The 27674-nt window shown below is 43.9% G+C and overlaps 1 protein-coding gene across 4 annotated transcripts; it reads left to right on the forward strand.

Annotated features, from left to right (window-relative positions):
• The first annotated feature begins 458 nt into the window (after positions 1-458).
• Positions 459-22507, forward strand: LOC132908037 (proton channel OtopLc-like). Of its 4 annotated transcripts, XM_060961582.1 has the most exons (11): positions 459-1033; positions 2001-2229; positions 4041-4293; positions 5544-5815; positions 13948-14175; positions 15759-15961; positions 16113-16139; positions 16810-17123; positions 18135-18300; positions 18837-19122; positions 19213-22507. In XM_060961582.1, exons 3-11 carry the CDS (start codon positions 4207-4209, stop codon positions 19916-19918), a joined length of 2289 nt encoding a protein of 762 aa, XP_060817565.1. In that variant the 5' UTR covers positions 459-1033; positions 2001-2229; positions 4041-4206; the 3' UTR covers positions 19919-22507. The 4 variants fall into 4 exon arrangements, with proteins under 4 accessions (XP_060817565.1, XP_060817566.1, XP_060817568.1 ...); XM_060961583.1 differs by lacking the exon at positions 16113-16139 and having other exon boundaries at positions 465-1033; XM_060961585.1 differs by lacking the exons at positions 459-1033; positions 2001-2229; positions 4041-4293; positions 5544-5815 and adding an exon at positions 9947-10524.
• The last annotated feature ends 5167 nt before the right edge of the window (positions 22508-27674 follow it).

Raw genomic sequence — 27674 nt, forward strand, 5'->3', positions numbered from 1 at the left:
ATTTCCATTACCAGTTACCTGCTTAATTAAGACTCTTCAAATTATAGTCTAATCAATTAAAAATTCATTAAATTACCTTTCATAAATAAGAAGAGCGTTCCAAGTTCTCATAATCGTTACCAAACGGTCATCTAAGCTTCAGTCTCAGAAAAAAAATTACCAAATAAATCCGTCATTCTAAATAAAATTCTGCGATGTCATTAAATGACACGATGTATCGGATTTGAAAAAAAATTGTATAGAATAGATACGGTCCTGGAATAGCTGCAACGACATCGCCGGCGTGGGACGGGTGGCGGCGTCGCAGGCGCTGTGATCGCGACGCCCGGGCCATCGCAGCAGCCCGGCAGCTCTGGCAGCAGGATGTCGATGGCTCGCGTGGCGCGCCCTTCGGGGGGTGCCAAAGAGTGTCGTCTCGGTGGCTGGTCTCGACGCCACGATTGATCGTACGTCGTCCCTGAACCCGCGCTTCGAAAACACTTTCGATTACTAGCGCAAGGTCGTATCAACAAGTTCCGGCCGTGTTTGCGGTCGTGGCGATCGTAGCGGCCGGTCAAGTCCGTTTACAGATTAATATCCATAGGAAAACAATCCCCGTGGTGCGTGTTTGCACGCGCGACAACGATCAAAAGCGGACGCGTGGTGCATCGCGTGCGATTTCCGATCTCAGTCACGGTACAACGCCGGTCTCGCGACTCGTATCGGTGACTGTGTTTCCGAATCAGTCGCGCGAATCCTCTTCCCGCGTTTGTTATAGTCAATTGGTTCCGTGTTCTGTTGCGTGTGTCAGTGGTGTGGGTGGTTTCGTGTGGTCCGACACACCGTTTCGCGGCCGGCCATGGAACCGCGGAGGTTCCGGATACCGGAGGCTAGCTGACGGGTCCGCTGCCGCGATCGGATGTCCGCGCGGGAGGGTAGGAGGTACCACGAGCCGCTGGATGAAAGTGAAAACGAATCGGACCGCGACACGGGGGGATGAACGAATGAGGATACATTGCGTGGAGAACGTCCGATCGTGTGAGATACAGACCCCGTAAGTGGATTTCCCGTACACTTCTCTTCTCTTCTTTTTTCCTTTTTCTTTCTTTTCTTTTTGTTTGAATGACAAATAGCAATGATTCGTCTCTCGTATATTTTCTTTCAAGTGGAGGATGTTCGTGTTAAGAGAAACGAACGAGGTAGAAGTAGAAAATTCTTAAACAGAGTAGACAATGCTTAAGTTTGCTCCTGGTTTATGCTTTGATTTATATGTCAGAGATTTGAGATAGTAGTTAGAAAAAAATCAGAAACGTTTACTTCCGCGTTCATGCGTAGTTGCGTCGATAGATTCGAATCAGACTCGACCTAATTAATTTTGCTTCCTGCCGCTATCGTCAGCTCTTAGAACGTTTTGTGTCTGATAGCGTATAAAGGTCGGCGGAAAGTGGCAAATAGGTTGCGTGCAGCCATCGTAGGCTTGTTTTCATGGCACGCGTTAGATAAAGCAACGAAACGAGCTATGGACGCAAAAAGCCAATGAACTGCCGTTGAGCATGAACGCGGATGGAAATACCTGCCTTTCCCGGCACGCGATATAAGTGACGGAAAATCGTTGCTGCGGATCGCTAGCAAACGTATGCTTCAACAATTGTACAACTTTGCCCACGGAATCTCTGTATCGATTGCCATACTTGTAGCTTATTTAAGATTGTTTCACGTAATGCTACGTTGTAATTCAATACCGAACCGACAAGATTTTTCCAACTTGCTAAACAGCGGACTCCTTTCTTTCAAACTTTTATAATTCCCGCGCAATTTACAAAGAGAAATAAAGTCTGCCGAAAAGAATGTAAGAAATCGAATTTGTAGAATCGTTTCATCAAAGATAATCGAGAGGAAGAAATCGTACAAACGCGCAGTAGATCCGCATGGCAATTCTTCCAGTTATTTCCGGTTTTTCCCAACAGAGAAAAAAATACAGCCAGCATCTTACCCCACGCTATCTCTCCCCTGGTCCGTAGCAATATCGTGACGTGTACGGGGAGTCATTTGATGGAGAAATATTCGACGCCACGCACGCTGGCCATAAAACGTTCGAGGAACGAGAGGGTCCGACGCGGCATGGCGTTCTCAGTCTGATCCCGAACAGGAAGAATGTTCATTGACGTTCAGACTTACAAGATCCTGGCGAAGTGGCGTCTTACTGGCCCGCGACTGGATCGCGCACAGAAAGACAAATGTTCCCTGAAGGTACGACCAACTCAACGTTTTCGATTCCCCTCTTTGAATTTTACTTGCAAAGTACTTCCATTTTCACAGCAGACGTCTGCCTCCGAGTGATATATTAGCGAGAGAAGCTTGCGATGAAAATTCGTTATTCTTAGCTATCGAAACTACGATAATAGTGTCGAAATTCGTACTTTGGTCGAATAACCGAGCAGTAATTGCACCGAATACGATAGCTAAGTGTAAGGGAAGCTCGAGTCTCTCCTGACAATCGAGTTCAGACGAAAAGGGAGTAAGGTTTCGTGCACTTGGAAGGTCTATCGAGAACAGAATTTCGCAAGGCTAGACGTAGGTCCAGGCTAACGTGCATAACATGGTGCAAGAAAGTTGCACGTAGAATATCTTGTTACAGTTTTAACTAGAAGCTTCGCATTAATCTCTCTTTTAACATTTCGAAATAACAAGATTAAACTACTAAATATACAAGTTCCATGTTCGAGTCGCGCGATGTCATCTCAATCAGGCCGATCAAGTCGAAGTTAATTAAACGAGGCGACGGAGGAAAAAATGCTCGTTCGCGTGAACGAGATTTTTCCATGCGTTCGATCCCGTGGGGAGCCGCGAGATCGACATTTTCTAGTTTTAATTAAAGTCAGCCAGTCGGAGTCGCAGCTAAGGCAATTAAGTCGAAGACAAACCGTAGGCTCCATTGAATTTCCTAGCTTTCGTAATTAGTTTCGACGTAACTGAATCCAGTTACCAGACGCCCGATAATCACGCCTATCCACGACACCTTCTTCTATTCGTCTGACGATCGACACTTCGAAGGCCACCCTTCTAAATCCTTGAAAATTAATGTAAGAAGTGGGAAGTTCGATCGACGGACGATCGTTTATTGCTTTCAGGCAACGGAGAACTTCTCAAACCCTTCGAATGGAACAAGCAAAGTACTCCAAGTACATTCTCGATCACAATTCACGGGATACTTCTTATTTTTAAATACACGTTTCAATGAATATGTGTATAATAATATTCTCAAAACATAGTGTAATTAGGCTGGAAATTTTCACGCGTTCGTATAAATTCGAAAATGGAAAAATGCAATAAATACACATAGTATGCAAAAATACGTATATGAAGTACGCAAGGTATTCGCAATAGCGTTTATGAGGTCAAATCTGAAGGAGAGGGAAAGAGGGTAGAATAAAGAAGGAGACCCGGAGAAGTAGGAATTATATTCATAAAAATACGAATTTGCATAAATATTCGCGGTATACATACGGTACTTGCACGTAATTACTATGCCTCAATTTCATATTTTAATTTCAACGTCCGTTTATCCCTATCCTAAATGCACCAATCGTTCCGTGATTTATTGACTTACGGTAGCGTATTTTTATTCGTTCGCTCTCGAAGAACGGGGCTATTTTCTTTTCAACGGCGTTTCGTTGTCCCCGTGGCCGTTTCCAGCGAAAGTAGCACGGACGATAGCGGGGGAAATAGGGGTGAAATTTTAATTCGCGCGGACGTTTGATATTCAGAGATCCGGACTCGGTATTCACAGACTCACGTACGACCACTCGGCAGCCCTTCTTTCATCAGGGCATTTTTGTTTCGCGCCAATGACGAACGACGACGTACTCTTGTTCTTTCGCATGCTCGTTCCGCGGAAACCAGCGACAGACAAAGACGGACATAGGGACGATGACAGCGAGGATAGAGCGAGCGTAAAGAAAGAAAAGCGCGGAAAGGGCGGAAGATGATAGAACGAGACGACGATCTGTCATTCAAGGACGATTCTTTCAGGCTGCAAACTCGCTGGATTGTGTGTGCAGGGCCACCCTCTTTAGAATTCCCCGTCTGTGGAGCAAGAAGCTCGTAAAAGACAAAGGGGGTTGGTAGCACAGGGGTGGAGAGAAGGCGCTGCGCAAAGGAGACACAGGGGAGGGACGGAGCGGAGACAGGAAGAGGCGAGGAGGAACGAGAAAGGAAATAAGAAAGATGGGAGAGAGCTCGCCGGATCTGAGCCTCCGGCTCCGCCGAGGCAGTTCCGACTCTAGGGATTCCTTCTACATGGACTTTGCCCAGGTACCAATTCCAACACGATACATCGATAATCCTCGATAGATATTTTCTATCTTTGAATAGGACAAATTTATATTAATATCTATTCGCAGTCTCTTTGTCAGTAGAAAGTCTTTTCGTTTATCCTTTATCCACGGCGAACTCGCTGATATCTTTAAGGAAAAGGAAGGAGATAGGATAAATGAAAGCATCGATACCAGCGTGACTCTGAAAGGAAATTGCGAAACGCATTGACTACTCGTTACATGAAACATACTTTCAAAGTTACTCTGCATCTACAGTTGAATAAAGGGTTTCATAAACGTGAAAGAAAGTCAGTCTTATACGAGAACGATACGTAAAAGAAATAATAATAAGAAGAAGCATCGGGACGTATCTTTATCTTGTAGCTGCACTCGACAGCGAACTTTCCAACTGTTTGTGTCCCGTGGCCTGCTACACAAAGACCCTATCTTCGACCGAACGACGCCAAAACAGTGCTTAGCGCAGTTGCTTAAAAACGTTCTAGACCGAGTTCGAATCCCGTCGCTCACAGTCCGGTTTTTTCCACAATTCCTAACTGAGAAAAAGGCAATCCGGATGAAGACAAAAATCTTATACACTAGGACTACCGGTCACGAACCTATGCACCTCAAACTGGTGACCCTGACGTGATCTACAATGAAAAAAGGTGACCGTAATAGCGTTGCCCGGACTTCAATCACCGCGAATCTAAGAGCGTGGAAACGGAGGCCTACGACCCCGTGGCGACCGTACGTTGAACGCCCACACCATAACGAAGGGTATCCACCGCCGCACATCGAAGATTCGCGCAACATCTGCACGGGTTTGACAACAAGCGGCCGACGCGCGAGGTCGTACGACCATATGTGCAACAGATATAAAAATGTTATCGCTGGTAAGGGAGAGATTCTGTAGCGGCGCTTGACAGCAAACTTCCCAACGGTTTGTGTTCCGTGGCTTCCTATACAAAGACCCTATCATCGATCGAACGACGATAGAGTAGTGGTTAACGCAGTTGGTTGTAAACGTTTGAAGCTCAAGTTCGAATCCTAGCATTCACAGTCCGGTTTTTTTCCACAATTTCTAACTGAGAAGAAGGCAACGCAGATGAAGACAAAGAGTCTTATACACCAGTAGTGCTGGTCATGATCTATCCACCTCTCAATCTCTTTTTAAGAACGCGTCTCAAACTTGTTGAAAGCTTTTAATTTCAACAATTTTTCTAAAAGGATATTAATTCGTGTGGATAGGGCATCGACTCAGACATCGAGGAGGTAACGCGTCCAGGAGAAAACTCGGACCCGATGATGGACAACCATTTGGAAGAAACTGGGAACGAACTGCCGCCGTTAGAGGACATCACCACGATCCCGGAGGAAGCTTCGGAGGAGCTGCGCGAAGAGGAGGAAGCCGCGGCGATGGAGGCTGCGTTGCGAACACCCGAGGGCCCAATAATTAACACGGAAGCCGAGAAACCAACGCAGCAACTCCCGCCCCAGCTCTCCACGCTCGCCCCGCAAGAGTAAGTACGCGTCGGATATTCTGCGCAATATAAAACAGCGTACATCTCGTTGCGCGATATTTTAACCTACCGACACTTTTCCTACCGTGTGCGGTCAAAATAACCAGTGATTAAAGAGGTAATAGTTTTTATGATTTAACTTAGATAATTGTTAATTTATAACTAAATGTATATAAAATGGGTGAACTTTCATAAAATTTCGTCTAAATTTACTTTAGTTTAATTTCAATTATAGACTTAAATAGGATTACACTTTTATTTATATCTTATTCAACTTTGCTGCATTTTTTACAAATTATCTTATCATCAATTGTACATTTGCCTTTACCTTTGTACCTTTGCCTACAATACAAAATTATTATACAATATTATTAGGAATACAAAATTATTGTTAAATTTGATATGCTTTACTTTTCCTTTTATAACAATTTTACACAAAATGCTCCGAGATGCTTTCTGTCTGAGTTTCAGAGATAACAAGTTTAGATGTCGATTAGTTGACTAACAAACCGAGATGTATTCTAACTGAAAAGACAATAGAAAGTAACAATACGATCTGTGACGGCGATATTTATACGAAAATATTGATGAGTATTGACCGTTCGGTTCACCAACGGTTACTCGAGGGTGGAGTTGGGAAAGCTTTTCCCGTGTTTTATAGCAATGAGCAATAACCCCGAGAAACTTTTCGACTTTTAAAATGTTTGTAACAATGGACTGTAAAAAACGCTAAATTTTCTGGCGGTTCCTTAGGATTATTATGAGCCTAAGTTGATATGTCTTGATAGTTGGTAGCTATCTTGATCGAGGGATGGATTGTTTTATGACAAGATTACGGATGTAACAACTGTTATTATTTTTTATTACTGATTTTGTTTGTCATCTAACCTTGAGATAGCTTTTTCTTTGCACTGATTGCATTTATTTTAAGAATAACCAACATATTTTGTCGGGCGGTCAAAATGACCGCTCACGGTAGGCAAGGCAGAGTACAAATCTTTCTCAGAAAATAAAAGAGCAAACTAAAATTAAATACCAAAAAATATATTGTATGCGTGTTTTAGGAAAAGTCATAAATTATGATGCGATATGATAAAGTTTAAATATGGTTAAATTTGTAGAAGTCGCGAGAGCGGTCAATTTGACCGCGCCGGTAGGTTTAGTGTTAATCCTCGTCGAAGAGATCTCGGTTTTAATTGGAATTCCCCGTTTTCTTTTTTCTTCCACCCTCGGCGAGATCCTTCGTTTTACTTGGGAGACGCGATTTTGATTTGTCCAGTAACGCGATTCTGTTCGTCGCTCGAGGATATTTGCGGTTACGAATTGGAGGGTGTTCGGTTAGTAACTCAAGAAGAGAAAGGCAAGTAGATGGTCTGGGTAAATATTAGCGTTCAGAGCGTAAAGAGGTGTTTTATCCACAGAGACTAACAATTTCAAGATGGCAGTGAAAAGATCATATTGTGCTCACTTTTCGCTTTTATTTTCTAATTAGACATCGGGATTCTTTTATTAATACGCTTTGTGAAAATGAGAGCATGGTTAATGCAGTAGCTCAGGGACAAATTCATTTACTATTGTCGGCAACTAGTATTAGGACACTTGCTTGTACTAGTGACAATAACAAAACTCGTAGACCAATAATAATAATAATATTAGCATAATTATAATAATTAGCATAACAGGTGTCGTGGTGCTTCTGGTTGAATGTGCCCATTTTTATAATCGTATCGAGTCTATCAGAAACAAGCAACTAGATCTGTATTCTTTTATCTAGCCATTTCTCTATCTATATATGGAGAACAGATATCAGATAAAATTTGGAAATTAAATTCGTTCTTTTCGTTACATAAACGACGTTGGTCATTCGTATACATCTTGCGAAAGATGTTCAGACGTAAGAAGAGCATCGTTAGAACGAGCTATGAAGACATCTTCGCTCGAAAGGCGATTGAAATAAACTGGCAACGATTAATTTCCGTCTTCGGTGTTAAGCGTCTTTCACCCCCTACATTTTTTGCCAGCAACGTTCTCATCCATTAAAGATGTCTCATACGTCTCTCGCTTGAGTTTCATCTAGATTTGGCGAGAAACTCGAACGGGAGAAAAAAGTGGTTGGTTAAGTAGGTAAACAAAATCTCGGTGTGAAGAAAATACGAGATGAGATAGAAGAAAGTATTTTCAACGCGTTTGGAATACCACGAGGTACAGCATAATTGCAGGAACGCGTAAGGAACGACTACGAGCGTGGCAACCGATGGAAATATTAGGCCCGTGACGCGATTACCTCGTGGCAGGAAGTCTGAATTACGATCCGTCTTTGACGGTTTGATTGATCGGATACAAGGGAAGCCAACAATTTCACGAATGGCTTCTAAATATTAATAATCTCATCTAAATCCGTAGATGTTTCCTTTACGATTTCGTATTTTTGCTATTCGGTATTCTAGACGTACACGTTTAAAAAGCTTTTAATTTCTATACGTCTCGATATATATTTTTATACGTTAAACGTGATAATTAACGAAATATGCCACGCTCGAGATCATATTGAAAAATAATTTATCCTTTTCGTATTGTTCGTACTCGTACAATTAATAAGAATCGATATGAGAAGAATAAAAAATTTTAGGATGATCTTATAGCAACGATACGTAGCGTATTAATAAAAAAACATATCTGGCCGTGGATAATACGCGTCGATTAGATTCACGCATTAGTCGCTGCTATATCATATTTTTCAGAGAATTGATAATGTCATTGGTGGAAATCTGTGTAGATTCTTGTAGGTTATCGTCCATTATTTCTCGCTTTGTAGGTCCATACGTAACGTCACTATGTGAATTACCGTCCCCCCTAAGCGGCCACGTTACTCCTCGTCTCTTCATTCGAACGACCACCGCCACTATTCACAGGCATGGAACATTAGTCACTGTCCACGATTAACGCGCATCCCTCGGCTCCCGTGTATCCAGCAGGGAAGCGACCGGCGGCAGTTTGTCCACCGTCGACGATTGAACTTGATCGTGAAAAATCGTATTGCGAGCGTCTCCATTTTGCTCCATTAATTTTTACTCGCATGACCGGAAGCACAATTGTGAACACGTTCGCAACCGAGAGAGAACGCTGATCACGTTGAAACCGGGGTAACCTCTATCGGTGACCAAAGTCGTTTACGAGTGGTCGACGGCCCGAAAAGGGGCGAGTTCGAGACGAAACGGAGCGAGCTTTTGATCAAAGCGAAACACTGACCCCAATTTGCAAAATTGCCGCTTCTACCGGATTTAATCTCCGAGTCACCAAGAAACGAGACGTCAAAGGCGTATCGCGGCAAGCAACGATAATCAAACGCGTACAATAGTACTTTTTCTTCTTTTTCTTTTGAATATCGATCGCGGCTAGGCAAATAATTCCCTCGTAATTTCCGTTATGTATTATCTGAAACGCGATCACCATTGTTGTTTCTAGTGAATCGATTATTTATCCGTTTGGCGACGCGACGAATCGACCGATTAATTGCCGCTCGAACGGCAATTTCCATCCGATCTGCGGCAGCCGATCGGTGGATAGCCGGCCGCCTCCATTTCGTACCGAACTCGATTACTTCCGGCGGATATCGAACGTGAATTCGTGAACGCACGAGTGGCCAACGGCACCGAAGTTAATATTGACCTGTCACTTCGTTATGGCCAACGAACGACCTTCGTGTCGCTTCCATCTCGCTTCCGTCGTTGCATTCTCTTCTCTATCGTTTCTCTCCTCTCCTATCCTCTCCACGTACACCCTCCTGCCTCTACGCATCGTCCAACGTTCGTCCCTTTTTCTCTCTCCCTCTGCCGCTACCAGCTCTCTCTTCCTTTCCCGTTTCACCGGAACCTCCGGCGAACCGTCCTCTCCTTCGGTCCGGACGAGAACAGGAAGACTGGCCTATTCCGTCGATTTACATGCAGATTTGATCAGGGTACACGCGCACTCGGCTCCCGACTCCTTTCAAGCAAACTCAGCCAGGTCAAAGGAGGAGCGAATCGCTTCCCCCTTTCCTTTTCTTCCTTCTCCTACGAAGATCAGAGTTGCGGAAGTTCGTGATTCGAGGATCCTCGTTGCACGGTCAAGGTACGAACGAGAGGATGCCGAGGATAGAGAGAACCGAATAGGGTGCTAAAGCAATTCGACGTACTCGATCCGATTCGAGAATTTCCAAATTCAAGCCGCTTCGCTGCCGCTGTCTCTCCTTTGTTTCCATTCGACCTTCGTCTCGCAGCTTCCGCCTACTTGTCGGTACCGTTGCTTTCGTCGTGATTTCTCGAGGCAACTCTTCGACACGCAGAACGAAACTTCGTGGCATGGAACGTGGGCGAGTTCGAGCGGTCCTTCCGCGAACGTTACGCCACTGCGAATCTCATTCGGGTAACGAGCTCGCTATCAAACGGCCGCGTATCCAGAGACGATGGATACAGGCGACGAGTGGGATGGGGAGAGAAAAAGAGGGACGGCGAAAGAGAAGGAGCAAGATTAGCGGAGAGAGAGCCGCGGACTCGCGAGAGTGCAGGGCATCAGTTTGTGATGCGAGGTCCGAGAGTGTCGTGACACGAGCCGCAGGGCCGTGACTGTGCGAACCCGCTGGCGAGTTCAGCAGCTAACATTCCGCCGAGACGGTCGAGGAAACTACCAGCCAAGGTCACGGATATGCTCATCAAGGAGACCTCCCTCAGGTACTACGATTCCACCCTGTCGAGACCACGAATCGATCCGGTTGCTCCTTCCTTCCTCTGTCTGTCTCTGTCTCTGTCTCTCTCTCTCTCTCTCTCTGTGTACTTCTCACTCCGGACGACTTGTCGGGAATCCTGAAATCGCGCACGCACACTGCCACACGGTCGTCTACGATTTCCGATGGCACGACGACGACAAGGACGTAGTCCTCGTATGTTTCGCATGCTTTCCCGAGGGGGATTTCGATCGATCGTTGAAACGCGTGGAAATGCTCGAGTTGGAAGTTGTTTTGCGGGTAAACCAGGAATTTTGGGTTTCCATTAACGCAGCAGGGAACAACGCATTCGGTGAGAATTACGAGCGAGAAATTAATCTTATTAATTTGCAAGTGACACTTGGTCGTATCGATCTCGAAAAGATTACAGTCGATCTATGTACATTATCGTTGCCTATCGCAAGTACGAAAACGATTTAACGTGAAAGAAACTAGATAACGAAAGTGAGAAAGAAACCGGTGGCAAAAAAGCTCTCGACCACGAAACGTTCGCTGTATCGAGTCGGGCCAACCACGACCCTCCTCGAACGTCAAAAGCATAATCCCCGGCTGGCCGGAGAGTTCGTAATAATCGTAGAGATAAAAATGCGTGGTGCCTGGCGTTTGCGAAAACAGCTCGGGAAAAGTAGGGAAGAAGGGGTGAAAAGCGTTTAGCGAGTATTTACGTGGCGAAAGTTTGGTAGCGAAACGATTAAAAGGAGGTCTTTTCTCGTGGCTCGAGTCCGAGCACGTAAAGAGAGCGAACGAACGAACGAACGAAGACGAGGAATAGATTCCTGAGGGATATCCTAAAGGGGCGGCGGAGTGGCGGAGCCAGCGAAACAAGGGTGAGCCAGTCCCTGAGTCCTTGAGCCACGGATACACTCGTGCCACAATGAGGGAACGGTACTCAGCCACTGAATCAACCCCTCGGTGCCCTCTTGCTCCCTTCCACGGGTTCCCTCTCGTCCGGCAACACCCTCTCGCTCTCCTCTGCTTCTTCAACACTACGTGATTATTTCAAAAAGCTGCAAGCCAAGAGACGAGTCATCCTCTCTTCCTCTTTCGCGCGTATTCCATCCTTGGTCGACTACCTTTCCTCTCACGTTTCTCTTTCACGGTGCGTAGAAACGCGCTCGCGCGCACGCCCAAGCAACCATCTACCCCCTGCAATCTCTCGAGTGAAAAGGACGAAACTCCTCCACGTCCCTCTCACTGCCTACTATCAGCCTCGTAGGGGTAGGTCGCTTTACGCGGTACCTCGTTTACCTTCTTAAACGCGCGGAACAACGATCTCCCGGTTTTGGATATATTTAAAGAGGGGTTAGCGAAAACCTCGCGGATGGATGGCTTTCGTGAAACTCGCTTCGTCAACGCGTTCGTTTCAGACGCGTAATTCGCGTTCGGATATGTGGAACGACAGCTACTGGAATATTAAATAACGCTCGGATATCGGGAATCTTTCGGAGGATGTCGCGAACCGAAATATATCATCTGCGGTGAATTTCGAATACGAAAATAGACGTTGACCTGTTTCCAAAATCGATCTTTTTCGTTAATAGTTATGCGCTCAAATTACTCCATTTCTGTCGATCACTTTGATCAAACTTAAATCTATTTACATTGCTCGAATATTTTCGCCGTTTCTCGTATATTCTAAAATTGGTTTTCCAACGAGCAGCTCCGTTTACGACGTCTCGAAAATTCTTTCTCGCGAAACGCTTGCAGAGTGGTTGGGGGTAAATCAAGCTTGCGGTAAATTGAAATTTCGCCTCGATACGTCGACGCAATATCGCGACGACGTTGGCAACGGTGAAAATTTACATTCCGTTCTACATGCATTTACATTCCGTTTCGACCGCTAAGCGTATATCTATAAGTTGTCGTCGTGGATTCCATAGAAACGGGCAACGCGTTTCTTCGTTTCTTTGTAGAAGAGAATCGCAGCGAATCCTGAGGCCGGCACGTGTGTGAGAAACGGCCGCCGGATCGGAGGAGGGATTATCATTAGATAAACGGCCACTGGTTCGAAAGTCGTCGCATTAATAACGCTCGCGAGACCGTCCGCGCTCTATAGTAGGTCTCTTCCTGCAGCCAGTGTCAATGTGACGTGTATCAAACGTTACGACACCGTGCTGACCTTAAATTAGACGCGCGAAACCGTTTGCGGCCGGAGCTCCCCTTTCAATTCCTCGAAACTTTTAGTTAGCAGCCGTTGTTACGTTGCGGCCAGACTCATCGGATATTCAACATTGATTCTATCAAAGTAGCAACGCGTTAATTATTCGCTTGTTCTTTTTCCTTCTTTTCTTCTTTTAAACGGATAACGAGAGAACACGAATTTCTTGTCCATAGCCGTGTAGAACAGGCAGAATAGCACGAGGAGAGCGCAATCGAGCAAATGGGAAAACTCACGCCCACTTTAATTACTGGCGTTCGCAGAGCGTAAGAAAAAAAAAAAGAAGAGAAAAGAATAAACTAGAGAAACTAGATTGGAGCAACGCGTTGGGGTTCAGAGTTTCATTAAGCGTGTTGCGTGGTGAAAACAGGTCGAAAAAATATTTTTCCCCAGCAACGCGCTTAATTACTCTTTCCCGTGTTAGCGCGACCGCCTTTGAGAGCGAGAACGATACTCGTACTCTTCAACGTCGTGTCGCCTTTCTTACAATGGCTGAAGTGGAAATTCTCCGGAGAAACTGACGACGTCGCGATACCGCCCAGTGAAAAGTTTCCCGGCCATTTGTCGGCGCAGTTTAACGAGTTCGGATTGGCGGCGAGTAACGACAGCCAGTTTCACGGTGACGAAGTTCGGGCCGCGTGCACGTTTCAGACGACCCGCTAGCACTCAGGAAACTCGCTTAAACGTATTACAGGGGCAGGGCGCGAGTCCGCTCGAAAGCGATAAGCACTGGCGTCGAATGCTTTCGGGATAAATTGCTTTCGACCGAGCAAATTCGTGTGGAACGAATGAAAATTGGTAACCGGGGATCGGGACTAGAATGAAAACGGAAAGAACGATCGATTCTGATTCCCACGCACCAATCAGCGTAGGTATGGGTTGATTAGAAAAAATTGATCCGTTCGTTTTACGAGTTCGTCGGATGGAAGAATTTCTTTTCGACGATAGATAAGCGTAAAGCTCGATTAGTACACGTTAGTATCGATAAGTACGTAATCACGACGAGTCGAAGTATCTTTGATGATGAAAAGAACATTGAAATCACAGGTAATTACAGGAACGACAAAAAGAACGAATCGTTTTACCGATGTAGTTCAGGTACCTCAAGCAGCGTACCTTGTAATTATCTACTACCGTAATTGAGCCGTCGATACCAATGAATCGATCGGCCAAGGACAGGATAGAAATAATGAGGAAACACGGTCTGTTCAGCTGGCCAGGATTGCCGGCTGCACTACCGTCGCCGGCTTCACCGTCCGCGGTAATCGTTTCGCCGGAAACGCTGTCTAGACACAGCAGCAGCTCACCCTCCCGCGCTCACCGGCCACCCCAGTTCGCCCTGGCTCTACCATGCTCCTCGCAGCCGATTTCCGCGGTCTGCTATCCGGCACCGACCTTCCTCGATGTCGCCGAGGACCGGAAGTGGAAGAAGCTTGGATGGTAAGTTCTCTATTTACGTACCTCTCTTTCTCGCTCTCCACCGAATCGAATTGGATTGTTTGTTCTCATACGTAGTGAGCTTCGATATTTTCAAACCGCTATAGATACTGACTATCGAATCATATAGTTCCATAGGATTATACGGCTCTATGGTTAGATTATAGGGAAAGACAGTGTATATATATCAGCCATCAATTTATAGCAAATTTTTTTTTTATTTTATTTTGTTTTTTACAATTTGTCCTGAAGGACATTTGGTAAAGTGTCATATCTCATTGGTAAATAAAAAAATAAAATAAAATAAATATAGCATGTGGGTGGCTTACCCCCAGAGGGGTGCCAGCTTCGTTTTTTCTAAGTTATATCTTTTATGATTATAGCAAATTGACTTATAATTTTATAGCTCTAATCTTTTAATCGATAGTATTTTTGGTACAATGCAGTTATCGCTCTTTTTGGTTGTATTTGATGTATTTTGTCCAAGGACTAAAAACGCAATACCGGCTTTATGTTTTACCATGTTGCACTAAATCGAGAAAATTATCAATTTAAAAATAAAAATTCAAGATGTTCAGCGAAATAACGAAGCAACGAAAGGAACATAAATCATGAATATTTATATATAACATCGTAGTAATTGATAAACTTTTCCACTACGATTCTCCTGCGAGTTTTATTTCTATTAAAAGAAAAAAAAATGTAAAAGATATTAAAATTGCGAATAATTCGATGACAAAGAGCAGTAGAACGAATAGAATAGAATATGGAATATAGGATATAGAATACAGAATGAGAAAGACGTTACAATTTCTTTGCCGAGAGATACTGTAAATTTATAACCATCAACGAGTCTTTCTATATCGAGCACTCTCGGGTGTCTATACGGAAAATCAGTGGAATGTAATGCCATGGCGTGGAAAAGTTGAACGTGTACGATTAAATCGGGTCATATTCGCAGTTGAACGTTTCAAGCGTCCCATTAGCGCTTGTGCACCGATCGACCAAAAGATTTCATCTTGACTGATTCCAATTCCAAACGAATTAACACGAAGGGGGAGAATATATGCCGGTCACCACGGAAATTTCACGTGATCCTCGGGGTTATCCTGACCGACGTCTGCACCGCAATTACCGGTACTTTATGAATCAAACACACATACGCACGGTCGAGCACACGATTACTCGTAATTGAGCCAATTCTTACGGGGGTGGATGTATTTGCGGCCGATGGTATCTCCACTGACGCTTCCCGACGTTGCATTCCGGGGCCTCGACGTTTCCTTTTCGTCTGGCTAACGTTCATTTCGCTTGCGTTTTTTCAGTCGATCGAGCTACAAACCTAAACCGAAGGAAAAAGAATTTTCTTGTATTCGATTTTCTGTACACGCGCCATAGGTACGCATTTCGAAAGATGAACGACGATATCCGTAATCCTGGTGGAACGCTGCAAGTCGAAGAAAGTAATCGCGACAACAGGTAGGGCCGGAAATAATCCAATTTCCCCGGTGGAGAGAAATCGAATGCGTGGGCACAAGTAAACGCCGAGCACTCTCGTTCAAGCACAATTTCCGTTTGTTGCACAGTGACGCCCTGGCAACGACTTTTAGCGCTCTTTACGGAAAGCTGCTGGTCGTCATGGGAATCGCTTTTCCCATGGCTGAAGTAATATCCACCTACATACCGCCATCGTTCTACGAAGGATTCTACCTTTACCTCTACTTCGGCAGTATGATGTTTCTCGTCTACATGTACGCCACGTTGCTTCGCGACGGCAAATCCAAGTCAAGTAAGTCGATCGCTGTGATCGCACGATATTCTTTCTTCTCTGCCTTTTCTTTCTTTCTTTTTCTTTTCTTTTCTTTTTGTTGTTTTTTCTTTATATCCACGACCAGGGATATAAACGAGGTCGAATGAACACGATCCACTTGACGTTTCAGGAAGGTCCGCTACGAGTTGTTTTACGAGTAGGTAATTTCTTTCTGCACAAGACTGTTATGACATGAACATAGGTCATATTACGCTAACTTAGGCGCTTGCCTATCAATTTGTCAAAAACAGCCTGCTTTTTACAAAATTAATCCTTTGCTCGTTGTGTGCATTGCGAATCCCTTCACACGAACCCTCGCAGAACTTTAATTACGCCAATATTCGCCATTAGCTACGATCTCCCAACTTCATACTAAAACATCTAAACGATACAATAGCTAAAAACAGTATCGGCACATCGTTGTATCGATTACAGCATTTATATACCAATTGATTAAATCCAAGTATATTAAATTTATTTCCTACCATTTAGTAGTATTTTCATACGATTACACAAATTTGACGCTATGAAAATAAAATATATAGAACCTGATAAAGAAACGCTTCATTGGAAAATTATTAAGCATGCGCCAATGATTTCTGTAGTCACTCGACATTTCTACCCAAACGGAAAATGAAAAATAAGCGAATCGGAAGAATGTCAGAGTGCAGCGTTAAAGGGTCAAAGTATCATTGCGTGGCAATGGCGAGTCGGGCATCTCGCGCGCTAGCTTTCAACCCGCTTCCGACGACGGGAAGCAGCGAGCTGAGCTCCGTTAAAATCGCATTAATCTTAACCGACCGATTACCATAAATTTGCATGAGAAGAGAAACGAAAGGACGTGTGCGACCTGGACTCGTCGCGATCGTCGAGCGGCGCCGGTGGCGACAGCGATGTTGCGGACACCACGTGTCCGCACGTGACTGCCATCAAACCGGCACAACATTACGGAAGCTTTTATCTACGAATGGGTGCGGTGGCGTTCGGTATCGGCTCGATGATCTACTCGGGACTGGAACTTGGCCAGTATTTCGAGCTGGAGCAGAACACCAAGTGCCACAACATCATGCTCGCCCTCACGCCGGCCACTAGGATGGCGTTCATCTTCATACAAATGTACTTTATATTTCTGAACAACGAGGTGAGTATATTTTTACAGATATCGAAATTACATTCAAGATCAACCCTCGTTTCACTGATCACGATGCAATCGACAGCTGATACTGTATGAAAATATATCGTACGGGATGTTCTATTTTCCATCGTTTCGCTAATCTTCAAGAAATCGCAAAAAAAGATGCCTCTACGTCCATAGAAGTTAGAAAATTAAAATCATTTTCGATGACAAATTCTCAATTTTACAATGTCACGTAGAATAGTCTATACAAAGACTGTACGTATATCGTGTTAGAAAAAGGAGACGATTTAGAAAATTGAACGTTTCGTATGTTGGCATCTAGCGTGTTGTTACGGAGAAACGGTGACTGGATCGATGGCAAATAAAATCGTGGCCCATCTTTCAAGCGTTAAGAGGGGATAAGGGAATCGCAGCGGTTCGGTCCGTCGTTTTTCACGCAAAGATGTTGCGTAAAAGGGGATGGTTAACTGAAAATCAGCAGGGGGATCACTGAGTAGGTGAAGGGACTAAAAATAACAGCGGCATCGATGATGCAGAGATCGGTGCGCGGCACGTAATGAAAGAGCAAAAGCGTCGATGCAAAACGAGAAGCTTGTCTAGAAAGGCTAATGAAACGGAAGGGTGAACAACCCTGAAACTAATACTGAAACACGAGTTGTCCTACCCTGGCCGGCTTTGCTCTTTCCTTTGCCTCGCGACAGATGAATATTTCTCGCCACACTCGACCGCTTTTCATCAAAACTTTCCGTGGAGGTTTCTCGATCCAGAGAATTCCCATCGTTCGATTATCGTTGATCGTTTAACATCCCCCTAAATACAGCTTGAGTCTTTTACAACGAGAGAAATCTGATTAATAATTATCGAATTATCCTTGTCGAACGTCTGACCGATACGTTTGCGATTCCCTAGCCCTGCTTCAGAGATCATTTCTCTTTCCTTAATTAGATGTACAAAGGAAACTCTGCTTCCTTTCTACGAATCGCTGATGATGTTAATCCGTGTTCTCTTTGACAGCAAATGAAAGTTTATCGTCATCGGGTGGTTGCGCGTTTCGGGCTGATGCACATGATTGGAACGAATCTGTCGGTCTGGCTGAGCGTCCTTGTACAGGAAACGAAACACGAGATATTGACGTTCTACAATCCGGAGAACAACTCGTTAAGGATCTCCCACAGATTAGGTACGATTCGTAGCTGCGTACGGGCAGTAGCTCGCAAACGCTGGTGAAAACCTTTTACGAATGTTACGCGTATTGTACGAAACATTTCGAAATTTCAATAGCACTGTAATGAGAGTCGATACGGTTTAAAACAAACCTACGCTATACTTAGAAGTTATAATATATTTAATGCGAATGTATTTTATTGCACAGAGATGACAAAATTATTTAAACGATCAATCGATATTCAGCGGGACCGTCTGTGACGCTTATTACACGCTGAAGATGATTAATCATGCTGTAGATATACGTTTCAGCTAAATATCTTGTAATTTCTACATTTTCAAACTGATGTCTGATAACAACTTGGCAGATGAAATTTTAATACGTTTTACATAACGCATACAATACATGCATAAAAGATTCCTATTAAAAAATATTCAAGTAGCTTCGTCCGTCTCTGTATATGTACATGTGTGTGGATAATTATGTCGTCTCTCGAGTACAACGAAACCCCTAATGATATCGAGTGGAGAATCAAGTTGAAATTACATTAGGTTCGAACTTCAATCTTAATCTTGGGGGACATAACCACTACCACCATGGCGAGCACCTGAGGCTTCCGAGAGGTCTGAAAGGGCCGCATCACATGTTCGAGTGTCGTCGAACCAACATAATTGGATCGTTAGTCCAGGACGCCAGCCCGTTTCTATTTCCTTGCACGATCGAGTACAGCTTAATTTGTGCTGCGATTCTATACGTAATGTGGAAGAATATATCGAAGGCGGCGTTTTCTCAGCCTAAAACACCTCCTGGATCCCGGCATCATGCGCATGCTTACAGGTAAATAGTCGAAGACAATCGAAGATCATAATAATTATAAATATCCGTCCGTCACACGTACAAACTCTGACTTCACTTTCAATTTCACAGGAGATCGCCGCATCACTACAGCGTGGATTGTGCTCGCGCGCACAAAGGTCTGTTCGTGGGCATCTTGATCCTGGTGCTAACGATCATCTCGCTAATTTTATTCTTCGTGTTAATATCGCGTCCAGAATTGGTTGGCTTCGCCGTCACCGAAGTGAACGTGTGCGAGTTATCGTTATACGGAATGTCGACGTTGGCCACGTTGATAGGGATGTTCCAGATGCGAAAGCTCCGTTACGACGGCAGCCGAAACCTAGAACTGGACAACATTCTTCTAGTAGCCGCGCAGACGGGCATGTTCATTTATTCAACGTTCACGATCATCGGCGCCCAGTTTACTCTGGCCAAGCACACGATCTTGGTGCTTATTACGGCGTTGGCGAGCGTTGTGCAGACTACGTTTCAAACCATCTTCATTTTGGACGCGTCAAGGAGATCTGTCGTCACTGCGAAACAGATAAGGAGGAAACCGGGTAGAGAGATCGTGACGTTTCTACTGGTGACGAATCTTGCGATGTGGGCGATCAACACGTTGGAAAAATCGCGAGCGGAATCGCACCCGGTGCAGTTGCATTTCTACGGCTTGTGGGCGTGGACGATCATCACGCACGTCTCGATGCCTCTGGCGATCTTCTATAGGTTCCACAGCACCGTTTGTCTGTGCGAGGTTTGGAAAAGGGCGTACAAGGTGAAACCAACCTACATGTGACGTAAGGGGTCTCGTGAGGTCGTGTACAAGACCACGGCTCCTCAACGACCGAAAACCCTGCCGGGAAGGTTGGATGCCATCGCGGAGAACGATCCAATTTACTTCATGTAATCGCGGAGAAAGAGTCCTCTTTGTGAGCTACGTGGTCCAAGGTCGACGTCCTTTTACCTCTTCTTCGTCAAATCCTCGTCCTACGTCCCTGAGGTGTTGCAAAAAGCTGTCGATACAATTTACCAAGTTCACTATGTTAGTCGAGTATGCGTTTCGAGGCGTTATGCGTTGTTTTAGGTTGATTTAGACACGTTATACGTTAACGATTTCACGTTAGTAACGCGTTAAAACGAAGCTCGACGAACCGTAGAGGAGAAAGTGGTTGGCAGCCGCGTTTGTTTTCGATCGTCGAGAAGTTGCGTTATTTATTATCGTTTAGATAATTGTAAGAAGCTTTTATCTCGAATCGTCCTCGCGCTAAAACGAATCACGATGTATATACGCAGTTCGTACGTGACGAGAATTCAGGAACGAACTGCGAACGAACGCGCAGACATTTTGAAATCTTCTAATGATAATCGATTTAAGGGAAACAAGTAAAAGAGTAGGAAAAAGTGGTGGCACGATTAACGACGCACAATTTTTACCGTGGTTAGATGTTAGACGATTAGTCGCTTAGAATCGTCGAAGCAACGACTGTTCCTTCGATTTTCTCGGGAACAATGAGATTTCTGTTCGATAAGTAAGCGTTAAGACGATTTTCTACCGATCAAAATAGCGAATGAGAGAAAAGAGAGAAAGGCAACGAGTGTGTGTACACGAAAGAATGAGAAAAGAAAGAAAGGTCTTTTTTCTTTGATCGTAAACGTTCGTAAGACTGAATTCTAAGCAACCTTAGGACGATGGTTAAGGTGATAGAAGAACGATTACGTTTCTGATGCAAGTCGACCAAAATCCGCGTTAACCCAGAGAACCCCTGATCGATCTGTCCTTCGATGTTACTCGAATACTCTCACGGATATCCGTCTTCCACGTAGTACAAAGCTGCAACTTAACATAATGTCCCTGGTTATTCGAATGAATAATTCAAAGAGAGAGAGAGAGAGAGAGAGAAAGAGAGAGAGAAAGGAACTAAAAGAATAATCCAACGATCGAGAGAAACAGATTACCTATAGCAAAGTCCTGACTGAACAACTCGAATAGTTTTTTATATTGTTACTACGTAGATGCTCTCGTCGGAATTTTTTTATTCAAAGGGAAAGTGGGTTCGAAGGAATAAGTATAAAAGTCCAACGCGTCTGTCACGATAGTTGTACAAAGTAAATGTATAGTCTGTTTCTCACGATTTTATGCGGCAACGTCTCGCGATCGATCGATCGTCCGCATTTCGAGGAAACGGAAGCCTCGAGAGTCGAGCATGCGAGCACACAACGTTTATCCTATACAAAACCACTTGAATCACATCGAAATTGCAAGCCTTCAACGGTTCCTCGCATGGCGTTGCACGTTAGTCACGAATCTAAATTCGAAATATCGGTTTGTAGAGAGAAACGCGGTGAGAATGAGCGAGAGGAAGGGAGAGGTCTCAGTTTTAAACATAGCACCGAATCGATGCTTCGTGCGTTATTTCCAACCGTTTCAAAAAAAGAAAAGACAAAACAAAAAAGAAAGAAAGATAGGTACGTTTATAAAAAAGAAATTCACGAGATTGTTAAACGGTGGCAATAACGCAAAAGCATCGTCCCGTAGATTCCCATAGATATATCACGCGAAGTGATAGAAAGAAAATATTAAGATAAAAAAAAGAAAAAGAGGAGATAAGATGAAGATAACGTTCGAAGGAGGAACAGAGTACAATGGCGAATCATATCATTAAGCCTTAATCCGTCGAGTGTGCTGTCCAATCTCTGAATAATTAAAAAAAGGAAAAAAGGGGTATCGAAGAATCGCGATCGACCGCAACCTTGAAAGAATTAGCCGAGACGACCTGCTCGAGTGTGTTTCATACATTTTCTGCTCAACGGATGGTCCCTCGAGGAGAGATCGAATGAGAGAGTCGTACCGATCTAATCGATCGGTGTACGATACTATTGTTCTGCGAGAATGCCCGTATGCGTTTGTTTTACCGCGTGTTGTGTGAGACGACTGCGTGACGATATGTGCGTGTGTCCCTTGGGAACAACTCGACGAGAAAAAGAATGGTCAGGAGAGAGAGATAAAGAGGAAACGGGAAAGCGTCGAAAGCGTAAAACGTTCGGTAGAGACATTTTTAGTAGTTAAACGCGTGTTTGTCGTGCGATAGGCGCTTTTTTTTTATTCTTCGTCGATAAACGATCACACTTTCAGCGATACTGGAAATCTAAGCTGCATAGTTGAACCGGTTGATTCTTTTGTAAGATGTAAAAATTCGACTGTGAGACGGCTGTAAATACGGGGTTTCAAGGAGAAAGAAAAGAAGAGAACGTAAGAAGGATGAGCGAAGAGAAAAGATAAGAAAATGGATCCTCTCGGTGTTTAGAGCTAGTTGTGTCGACATGTTTCTTCCTATATTATATATAATATATACACATATATATACAAATATAAATATATTTATTATTGCGTTGTTCTATTATAATATTTATTGTATTATCAGATATAGGATTTACGCGCGACACGTTACGTTTATTGATCGGGGCTCGTGTCGAGATTCATCCCCCATTACTTTCTCATTATGTCCTTCCTTCTCTTCCTTCTTTCTATTTACTCTTCTTCTTCTTCTTCTTCTCCTCTTTCTTCGTCTTTCGCATCGTTGTCATTTGCAAAGATTAAAAAAAAGCTTGTCAATTTCTATTCCATTTAGTCGATCTACATGCATAACGCTCTTGATACCGTGTTGGAAACGGCACAAGCGATCTCGGCACGAGTCTTAACCGAAAATCGAGATGAATTACGAAACGAAAATCGGAGGTAAGTCACGATGTGCGCAATTCGAAATTCGAGCAAGGGTGAACGAGGGAAAACGATACCCTTCTATGTCACGTCTCTAAACTGTACTTTTTCTATGTCCGCATATTCTAGTTCCTACGCAATGTTTGTACTCTTATACCCTTTGTACTATTTGTACCTTACGAATTGCAATACACTCGTCCGCAATAATAACTTACTTTCGTTCTTTGCCACCAAGCGTCTATCGTCCTGCCGCTATTAAAATATTCTTCGAATATGCACGTACTTCGAATAATGAATCCAAGATACCTGAAATCTGAAAGCATTTACCGTATCCACCTACTCTGCATTTATAACAATCAGCGAAATTACTGAGACGTCACGAACGTAATATTCAGGTGAACATTTTTTTCTTCGATGCTTCCTTCGCTGATACAGGCGGCTCTATCTGTAAGTTGTTCGACGCACATTGAACAGTACAGAGTCGCGAGTCTAGGAGACCGAGCGTCGACCTAAATACCTACGACTATGCTCTCGATTTCAGAGTCCGTGATCTCTCGACGTTGAGATAGGCCTGTCACGAAGTCGCCACGGTCATTCCACTAGAACAGGCTAAACTAAATCAAAAAAGAAGAAAATCGAATCATGACGCGACTTTCACCGAGCAAAATGCATCTAAATCGAGCATTCTCGACCATGATTTCTCGTGTATGCTATCCTCGCGTGCACAAATATTCGTATAGTATTTACGCAGTTATGTTCGCGTGCGGAACCGTTTTAAACGATCTTTCACATAGGAAATCGAAATTTTGTAAATACGAAAATGCATTCGTGTGTAAAGAAGTATGATAACGCGAAGCCTTGCGTCATAGACGTGAAGCTTTTTAATTAATTCCTCGCTAATCACGCTCGTTTCTCGCGTAAAATGGACAAGGTCAGTCGGCGAAACGGTTTCAGTTAACGTGCGTATATCGATGCATCCTTCGTGTACGCTGGATGCAACTGGTTTCCGTGTTACGTGCCTGGTCTTTTAATAAGGAAGTCGCCTTAATTGTTCATAAGGTGAGTATAACTTTGTCTCCGTCATCTAGACTTCTAATCTGCTCTCATCTACTTGTAACTCCGTCATCTTCGCAGTTGCCCAAAATCTTGTGTAAGATCGTTGAAGTTTCGAGACAAAGCACTTAGTACACCTTTGCGTCCCCATTTGCTTAATTATGCAATTAATGGAAAGTTTCAGCGAAGCTAATACGATGTGCAGGGCCATATGCATAATCGCATCGAAGTCTCATAATGCAAACCACTGCGGCCTTGTCGCGTAACGTAATGAGGAATCGTATTATGTCAATTTGTTCGAATCGAATGAGATTGTGCGGAGAATATTACATAATCGCGTAATTCTATGTGTATAAATGAATTCCTTCTTTTTCTTCTTTTCTTTTTTTCTTTTTTTTTTGTATACATGAGATTAGAATTAGAAGAATATTAAGTACGTGAGATCAGAGTAGAAGGAAAACATTTCGAAGAACAGAAGAACAAATATACCGAATATATACTATATAGTATTTTAAATCCTTTACAAACGATATAAATCTATTTATAGTAGATTTAAATACTATTTTATATTCCTCAGATACAATACAGTGCATAAACTCTATGTATACTGTCATTTATTGAAAAACTGACCAATTTTAGTTTTATCTTTAATGTTATAGTTCACAAAAGATATAACTTAGAAAACACAAAGCTGGCACCCCGCTGGGGGTAGCCACCCACATGCTATATTATTTTATTTCATTTTTTTATTTACCAATGAGACATAACACTTTACCAAATGTCCATCAGGACAAATTGTAAAAACCAAAATAAAATAAAAAAAAGATAAAGAAATGTTATAGTTTACATTCTAAGATATACATGATGCCGGTGAAATAAAATTTTATGATAAAATAATAAGAAAATAAAATTACTGAAAAGCGTTTGAATTCGTATGAAACGTCAATAGACGCCTTGATAGTTATAAAGGTGTAAATTAAAAGTGAAAAACGGTGTTCGATTAATAATTCTTCGCTTTTAAAGACTATCTTTTATACATACATACGTAGCAAGTAGTCATTCAGAAGCCTGGCGCCATAAAGTTTATAGCACGATCGTTCATGGCGGTAATCTATCGCACCTGCAGAACCATCCAGTAACCTCGTTAAACATCTTGCATCCTCGCTGTCCGCGATAGATTGCAAATTGCACGCAGCGTGCATACTATTCGCGAGCACGTTCATGAAACACAGTTCTTATCAGCATTCATACCAGACAAAAAGTTCTTGCGAATAATCGAACATTTTTATAGGTTTCGAGAACTGATCGTGAATTTGTTACAAGGAAATCGTGCAGTGATCGTAAAATGTTTGCGAGGATCCGGTGATCACTGTTCGTCGTCATGTCCGATGGTAAGTATTTTTCTTTCGTTTTCTTCTTTGCAACAAAGATACAATTAAGATATTCTTTATTACGAAATATCTCGTAAACCATCGAACATTCGGTGAATCAACTGAGCGCAAATGACATACTTTTTATCTTCTTCATTTAACCAGTGACACTCGTCCTGCCGGGATTAAGCTAAATGATCAAATGAATTCGCAAATTGATCTGCACACGCAGGAGAATTAACACGGGTGATAGAGTGGGATCGGAGAGAAGGCGGCTGGGCGTTGAATAAAATCGGAGTCGCATCTTGAAACACAGCACGCATGCAGCTCATTTTTATCGCGGCACGCGTGAGAGAAGGGTAAGAGAGCGTTGCACAAGAGAGCGTGCGAACACAACGACCCTTTACACGGCTGCAATAATGTTCACTCGCAAGTGAATCGTCGGTGTGTACTTTGCTCTTTTCGCTCGTTGTTCGCTCCTTCGCCCTTCTTGATATTTTTGGTTTTCGATAGCAAACAGCAAATAATAAATAACAGTGTTAACAGCGTTCACGATAGTAGCTACGTTTGTTTCAGTGGAATTAATCTACATCGACAAGTATCCATACATCGAGATTTTATTTTAAACGAATCGAATTTTAATCTCTCGAACGACGGAACGAAATTATACAAGGAACGAGTAGCGGGGTTCCTCTTAATGATACAGGTTGTGTAAAAAAAATCAGGACGATCGTCTCTCATAGTAAGCACGAAGCATCTGGTGAAGCGTGATAGAGGAAACCCTCGACGAGCCAAACATTCTGGTGGCTGATCGTTCGTGAGCCGGTCCCCGTAATTAAGGGCTAAATTCAACCCTCCTGGGCGTTGTCGGGCTCCCGTCGCTTCGACGAGGGTGTACTTTAGCCACCAAACTCTTCGTAATACGCTCTCGTATCCATCGTTACTGGAGCCCGTTTAAATCGTAATGGAAAAAATCAATACCCACGAAAGAATATCCGACCCTTTGAAACCTGTACCTACAGTCGAAAACCAAAGCTAGTCGTTTTACATCTATGAACGGAAAAAGCGATTTTTCCATCACTTTTGTACGGTGTTCGATAATTTACGACCGTGCAGCATCGAAATGCCACTGGAACACGTAGAAATTCGATCGCCAGCTATACACGCCCTTTCAACTGTTTTTCCAATTTACAATTCTCGATCGACAAAGGTAGAACGCTTTAACCAAGTGTTATTCAGGAATTTGAAAACTGTTGTTCATCGTGAGAGTCAAATAAAATAGCCGAAATAAAATTCGATAAAATCGCGCAGACCAGGGGTTAAAAATTCGATACGGGGAGCCGAAGCAGTAAACGACGTCCAAATAGTCGCTCCCTATAGCGCGAGAAACGAATTTCCGACACACGGCAGAGACGAGAGACCCGGGCAGCGTCCTCGAAGTTCCCTGGCTCCGATTAAGCCGTTGCTCTGGCCACTCGAGGCCGCCCTCCGACGCAATTGCATCGCTGGAAGATAAAGAGCCACCGGTCGCATTCATTCTGCCGCTAGACTCCAACTGCTCGCGAGGAGGAGGTTCCAGGTCGGTCGCGATACTCCACGCGATACAGAAAGTTTCGCTGTGCGAGACAAAGAATAGCGACGATAAAAGCGGGAGGTAAAGTCTCGTCGAGAACCGGTGCGATTCGATACAGAGAACCGAGTGTAGAGAGTAGAGGAAAAGTAAGAGAGAAAGCGAAAGAGAAAGAGAGAGAGAGAAATAGAGAGTTGCAGGGTGAACGGGCTAGGTACATCGTCGGGGGACAGGCAAGCGTCACGGAGTGGAAAAGCGTATCGCGGGGGTTAAGGTATTGATCGTGCTTCCCCATCGTGCATGGGGGTGGCTTCGCGCACGGCGAACCCCATAACCGTTGCGTCGCCATTACAGCGCCATGGATCGTACGGGGACGAAGCGGCAGCGACAGTAAAAGCGACCGAACTTCTCCAGCTACGAACCGTAACACGCAGAAGGGCTCCGAAGGGGGAGCGTTTTCCCGTGGATGGGAAAAAGACGGGTTACGAGGGGGTGTGACGAGGACGGTGACCAACCGTGAGCTTGCTCGGACAGGGACGCGAGAGGTGAATGAAAGAGGAAAAAGGAGGGAAAAGACGGACGTGGAAGAGAGAAAAACAGAGAGAGCGAAAGAGAAAAAGAGAGAGAGAGAGAGAGACAAGCAGCGTAGAAGTCGCGTGCACGGACAGAAAGGTCTGTGTGGTTCGCGGCGAAGCTTCCGGGCACAGCGCAAGCTCCGAACACCTTGTTTACATTCGACGAATGCCGCAGAGGAAGCACGTTGCTCGAGGAAAATAACCGGACAGTTGGTGAGAACGTGGCAGCGTGTCGCTGGACATAGTACTACCGTTCCATTCGGCCG

Source organism: Bombus pascuorum, chromosome 6 (assembly GCF_905332965.1).
Source record: "Bombus pascuorum chromosome 6, iyBomPasc1.1, whole genome shotgun sequence".
Lineage (NCBI taxonomy): Eukaryota > Metazoa > Arthropoda > Insecta > Hymenoptera > Apidae > Bombus > Bombus pascuorum.